Source organism: Oryza brachyantha, chromosome 6 (assembly GCF_000231095.2).
Source record: "Oryza brachyantha chromosome 6, ObraRS2, whole genome shotgun sequence".
Lineage (NCBI taxonomy): Eukaryota > Viridiplantae > Streptophyta > Magnoliopsida > Poales > Poaceae > Oryza > Oryza brachyantha.
Window position 1 is genome coordinate 19,203,647 of NC_023168.2, and position 6,608 is coordinate 19,210,254.

Consider the following 6,608-nt stretch of genomic DNA (forward strand, 5'->3'; position numbering starts at 1 on the left):
TGGCACAAGATATTTTTGGTTAATGGGATTAAAAGGCTTGACAAAGGATATATGGTAGAAGTTTTGCTGACCTGAATTCAGCAGTTCAGAGTGTTTGATCTGGCATGTACCCTGGCCTCGTTAATTTTGGATTGTGGATTTTCGTTGGTATATTTTTCAAGCTCTTAAACTATATATTTCGTGCAAAGGTTATCCATGTAAAAGTTTCTTATCTGATTTTTTAAGTAAATTTTTAGCGTTTGATAGTTAACTTAGAGCAGGCACAATAACCGGCTATAAGCCAGCTACAAACATATTTTAAAAAGATAAGAGAGAAAAGAGAAGAGCAGTGGACCACAGATTTATAATCAGCTGTAGCATGGACTCCAAGACATATGTGTATAATATATGAGGCATGTTATTAATTGTGTAGTACTATATGATTATTGTATGAATTAAGTTAAGTATAAATAATTTAAAGCCAGCAGTTAGCTATACTATTAAACTTGCTCAAAGTTGTTTAACCCATTAAGAACATGTGCTCAAGAACACATATACTCTAGCATGTTTTGTTCAGCTTAAGAGTTCCAATTAAGATCATCAGGAGTGAGTGTGCGTATAAAGATGAGGACCATGCTATGGTAGGTCATGAAAAAGATTGCAAGCTGCATAAGAAGATCCCGTGTGCACTCAGGCATTAGTCGTTAGTCGTCACACTTTCAGTCTTGAGTGTAGCCGTGCGACTGTGGGCACAGGCATGCCTGCCTGCCTGCTCCTGTTTTCTGTGGTTCAGAGGCCTGGAAGAAAACATGTATCAAACGACAGTTATTGGATAAGCTGGATATGGCACGGATGTCCATCAAGACACTATCTTTAGTGTCCTATCTTTTTTTTATTCTGAAAAACACAATACAAACACAAATGATAATATATAAATACGTTCGGTAGAGAAAGAAATGGAAAACTTTTCTTTAACTTTATATGCAATCGTTTTTTCAAACTACTAACTGGTACGTGTACTTTAAAAATTTATTTAATTTTAGAAAATCGATTAATATACCTATATAATGTAAAATAATTAATATTTAATTAGCTATGCAATTGTTAACAATGACTGATTTTCAACCTTTAGAAGCTCCGCAGCAAAAGTTTTTTTAAAAAAAAGCAATTCCAATGCAGAAAACACCCTAAAAAAGTCTGTTATTACCCGAATTTACACGAAGCGGTGGCATGAAAAAACCCCAAAAAAGCCCCTGAAAATGATGGATATTGCGCGAAAGGTCCCCGACACTTGGACCGTGACGCCCCAATTGGTCCTTTGACTGCCGAACCTATGGTGTCCTCCCTTTGACGCCATTGCCGCAAGAATGCGCTTCTCCTTCCTCCTTCCTCCTTCCTTCTCCTGCTCTATATATACACGCACGCACTCCCCCTGCCATGGCCGCCTCCACTGCTAATCCCTCCCAATTCACCCGCCCACAAAGCAGCCATCTTTGGCTGCTCGATCTTCTCGTACACGCACACACATACGGTGAACTCTGGGAGATCAGCGGGTGAGCGAGCTGAGAGAGAGAGAGAGAGAATTGAGGGAGGAAGAGGAAGGGGCGGCCGGCGGCGATGGGGATGAGACCGGGGTGGGTGGGCGGGCTGGTGGAGGAGAGCTTCTTCGTGGGGTGCCCCGCGCACGAGAGCCGCAAGAAGAACGAGAAGAACATCTTCTGCCTCGGCTGCTGCGCCAGCATCTGCCCTCACTGCGCCCCCTCTCACCGCCACCACCCTCTCCTCCAGGTAACCCCCCTCCTCCTCCGCCTCCGCCGCCGCCGGCGATCCAATTCCCGGCCGTCCTGTATACATATAATCAACATGCATGGTCTTGTTAATTATCTATCTGTCCGTGCTAATTATGTAGTTACATGCAAAGTTGCCTGCTTGGAATTCGCTGGGCAGTGCTGCTGCAGTGTGCCTGTGCATGCATGTGGTTGAATTCAGTGGATTTGTGGGGTTGTGAGCTAGGAAATCTTTTGCATATAGTAGGAGCTAGTAGCAGCTTACCACTTGAGAAAAGGCACTAGCTTTGGCCTAATTCATTAGCCTTTCTGTCTTGGCTTGTTCCAGAACGGCTTCTAAATACTTCTACCAGTATATTAGATGTGGGGAGCTAGCTAGTTTGTGTATCTTGTTAATTAACTCCTCCATGCCATGCCATGCCATGCCATGCTAATTGTGTCATTTTTCTCAGAGGAAAGATCGCCTAATTATGTCATTAGGGACCATGCTTAATTATAGGAGGGGGGGGTCCAGTGTGTAGTACTACATGCAGCATCATGCTCATGGTGATTATTATCCCATCTCGCTTGATTTGGTTAGATTTTGGTTGGGCTTAACTGCGGCGGTGTTCGTCGCATGGGGTGTCTCACTTAACCACTTGCAGCGTCGCAGCGATAGCTCTCCGCCCTTTTAGAACCCTGTGCCCATCTCTCTCGTCTTCCCCTTCTTGTCGTTTTCCATGCTTCGCCTTGTGCTCCGTGCATGATGACCCCTCGGCTAATCTGATTTATTAATCACCCATTAACACTTTCACACTCCCAAAACATCTTGCTAGGGTGCTTAGATGGGTCTAAATTTTTTTAGCCCGTATCATTACAGATATTAAATATAGACTAATTGTAAAACTAATTACAAGTTAATTCGCGTGATAAATTTTTTAAGTCTAATTAATCCATAATTAATGCAAGTAGCATTACATAGGCTAATTATGGATTAATTAGGTTTAATAGATTCGTCTTACGAATTATTCTAAGATTAATTCTAAGATTATCCATGTGTTTTATAATTAGTTTACTATTAATATTTATAATAATAAGTGTCAGATATTTGATGTGACATAAGGGTGAAATTTGGCATGTCCACCTTAATTTCCTCTCTGCGTGTGTTTTACTGCTGTTTGGTATGTCCCGAACTACTTTCTTTTTTTTTATCTCCAGAGAGTGGAAATGTGGAGAGGTGAAAATTGGGAAGGGTGAAAAGGGTGTTACTGCGAGCCTCGGCCATACGCCCGAATAAGCATAGTCTTATAATTAAGCTGAGTCCCATCTGCTTGAGCTTACCACACGCTGCATCGAGTGGTCATGACAATGCATCTTCCCCCATTCCGGTGTTGCATGCTTCGCTCTCTGTCTCTCTCTCTTCTGTTCACCTCACCATGCATACCTGCAAAAGTTACATCGCAGCAGCAGCAGCAGCCGCAGCACAGTCACCTCTGATGAAAAAGCTATTATGATCACCTCTTTCTTTTTTCCAGCTTTCTTTTTTTCCTTCACCCTTCTGGTTCTTTTCTTCCATGCCCAACTGGACGTACGAGAACTAATTTCTTCTGATTACCCACATAAAATGAAGAAGTAGCAGTAGCAGTATCATCAAATTTCTCTGAAAACTTCAGAAAGTACTGAGCCTTAAAGCCTCTGGGGAGTGCAACATCACAGCTGCAGCAGTAACAAAAACAAGTTTGATCTACAAAAATGGGTTGGGTTATCCGGATTGTTTTGCCATGAATAGCAAAGCAAAACCTCCCTGATCTCTCTCTCTCTTCTCTCTTGCTGCAAAGATAGACGGCGCCGGTTGGTTGATAAATGGATGGGCAATTCCTGTGTGTACATCTCTCTATCTATCTATCTACCCAGCGTCGTCTCGGCCTCTCAGCCAGAGCTGTTAAGATCGCAGCTGCAGTCAGTCACAGTGACAGTGCAGAACTACAGACACCACAGACCACACAGGGCTCAGGCCATTGGCATGGTAAAAATAAAAAAAATAAAACAAGATCTTTTCTTTCTTTATTTTTTTTACCATATGTGTGCTTGGTAAAAGACCCTGACCTCTTGCCAAACAAGGCCTCAATACTGTTGCTCCGGCTCTCTGTACCTGTGTTCTTTTTTTTTTCTTTTCTGTAGTGTAGTGTGGTGTGTATAATCCTGCGTCGTGCTTGCATGCTTTGCTACCGTCCAAGCTCGCCATGGCGGCACTGTTCATCCATTCAGGCCACAGTGAATCTGTAGTCTTCTCTCTCTATCTTTTTTTTTACAGTGTCCTGGCCTCCTGGGGTTAATTGAGATGAGAGTTTATTTACCTTTCTGCCCTCGGGTTGTGTTACCGAGACAGTGGAAGGCGTAGGGGCGGCATGGTAATTAGGGTTTCGCATGGCGCGAGGTTTCTTGGGATGTGGATGACGACGAGCCGCCGGTCAAAGGCTCGCAATTATTACCGGGAGCCTATCCTTTCCGCTGCCTCAGCCGTCCGGATGGAATAATGCTCCTCCTTTTTTTTAAAAAAAAATCTTTTTTACCTCATCATGCAGGTGTATACGATTAATTAACTTCTAGAATACTCTTCTACTAGCAGTAGAATTGTACGTATATGCTTTGTCGGTATGTAGTGAGCTTGAGTATACTTTGTGGATGGTGTATAGGTACGGAGGTACGTGTATAATGACGTGGTTCGCCTAGACGATCTCGACAAGCTCATCGACTGCTCCTTTGTTCAGGTGAAGTATAAAGCATGTGTTTTTCGAATTTTTAACGGTCTATTATTTAAAAAAGTTTCAATTTATGTTAGCTAATTTTATTGTTTATATAATTAATTAACTATCAAAAACTTATATATTTTTTCATCCAAGAGGTAATTAATAGTGTGGTGGGAATTATCGTTTGGTGTGCAGCCATACACGATCAACAGTGCAAAGGTGATCTTTCTGAAGCCGAGGCCTCAGTCCAGGCCGTTCAAGGGATCCGGCAACATCTGCTTGACATGTGACAGGATCCTGCAGGAGCCCTTCCATTTCTGCTGTCTCTCTTGCAAGGTATTACCTCGTTCTATAATAATCTATTTTTTTCCATATCCAACATTTTATCATTCGTCTTATTTGAAAAATTTATAAAAAACTTAAAAAATTAGTCACGTATAAAGTATTATTTATATTTTATATCATCTAGTAACAATAAAAATATTAATCGTAAAATATTAAATAAAACGAATAGTGAAACATTAGATACAGAAAAACAAAAAATAAGGTTATTATGAGACGGACACGGACGAAGTAGAACCATGATCGATCCGATCGAGTGGCAGCTAGAGTAGCTAGCTACTGCTCCCAGGATCTTCGGGACAGATTTTTTTGCTGCCATGGTCGATGGATCGTGTCGTTAATTTGCATGGATGGATGATGCATGCAGGTGGATCACGTGATGACGCAGGGCGGCGACCTGTCCAACATCCTCTACATGTCCGGCGAGCCGGACCTCGCCTGCTTCCCGCGCTTCGAGAACCTCCGCGTCGACGGCCTCCCCGACGACGACGACGATGACGGCCGCGTCATGACACCCAACTCCATCCTCGAGGACCCACTGTACCACCACCACCACCACTACTACGGCGGCAGCGGCTCCAGCAACAGCGGCGGCGCCCGTAGCAACAACACCGCCCGTCGCGAGGCGGCGGCGGCGGCAGCGCAGGCGGCGGCCTCCGACGTCGTCCCGAGGAAGAAGAAAGGCGGCGGCGGGTCGTTCTTCCCGCAGATCGTGCTGTCGCTGAGCAACCGGAGGAAGGGCGCGCCGCACAGGTCGCCTCTCGCGTGATCGCCACCATCACCTCAGCTCAGCTGACGCTGCATGCAACAGCGTTGGCTAGTACAGATAATCTCGGACCAAACCCCCCTTATATATGTGTGTGCCACTATTAGGTGCTATATTAGTTGCTCGTTACCTACCTACCTTAATTGTAATCCTCCTATGGTTAGCACTGTAGAGGGAGAGATTGTGGTTGCGGTGATGGATGATGATGGTCTTTGGCTAGGGTCACCATCTTTAGGGCAAGCAGTGTTTTGATGAGACTTGAGAGGAGAGAGAGGAGAAGCAACAGCTGAGCTTGCAAACTGCCCTGTTACAAGACTAGGTAGCACTGACCTGTGGGGCCCCTGGTGCAGGGACCCAAAAGGTGGTGGCTACCAATTTTGTACTTGTTGTAACTGAGGTTAATTAGGTTTGCTCGCATTCCATTCCATGTGTACACTTTCTAAACTATATATATCAAATTATCATTATAGAAGCTTTAAAGTGTCTTATCGTATACTATTCCTTCAGTTTTATATTATAATATCTTTTTATCTTACATATCTATATATATATGTGCTAATTAATACAGACATATATAAAATATATATATAATATACGACCATGATAATAGTAAGTCAATTTTTTGGCGACCATGATAATAGTAAGATACAACAAATTAATAATTTGATTTTTTTATAAAAAAATATCCTAAAAGTTCTTCATGAGTGTCTAGCTAGTACTCCATGATTGAAAATTTTGTAGCAATGCTGGGGATGAAATTCCAAATGGCCATGGTACTTGCATGCATGCTGGTGTCGGTTCCGGGCCATGCATCCAGCAATGGCCGTGTGCTGTGTGCGTCGTTTGACCGGCATGGACAGCCGACGAGCTCGCCAGGTTGTGCCGCGTTGGAGAAAATGTTGCCCCTCCTTGGCAGCGGCGGCCGTGCTTTGCTAGCTTTTGCATGCATGCTGCCAGCCATGGATGGGCCACCGTACCTCAGCTCGTGCCGCCATGACCGATCGA

General features: G+C 43.8%; 1 protein-coding gene across 1 annotated transcript; it reads left to right on the top strand.

Annotated features, from left to right (window-relative positions):
• The first annotated feature begins 1,337 nt into the window (after positions 1-1,337).
• On the top strand, positions 1,338-6,067 carry LOC102704529 (protein RGF1 INDUCIBLE TRANSCRIPTION FACTOR 1). Its single transcript, XM_040525325.1, has 4 exons — positions 1,338-1,767; positions 4,442-4,516; positions 4,691-4,831; positions 5,205-6,067. The coding sequence occupies exons 1-4, from the start codon at positions 1,597-1,599 to the stop codon at positions 5,604-5,606; spliced, it is 789 nt and encodes a 262-aa protein (XP_040381259.1). The 5' UTR covers positions 1,338-1,596; the 3' UTR covers positions 5,607-6,067.
• The last annotated feature ends 541 nt before the right edge of the window (positions 6,068-6,608 follow it).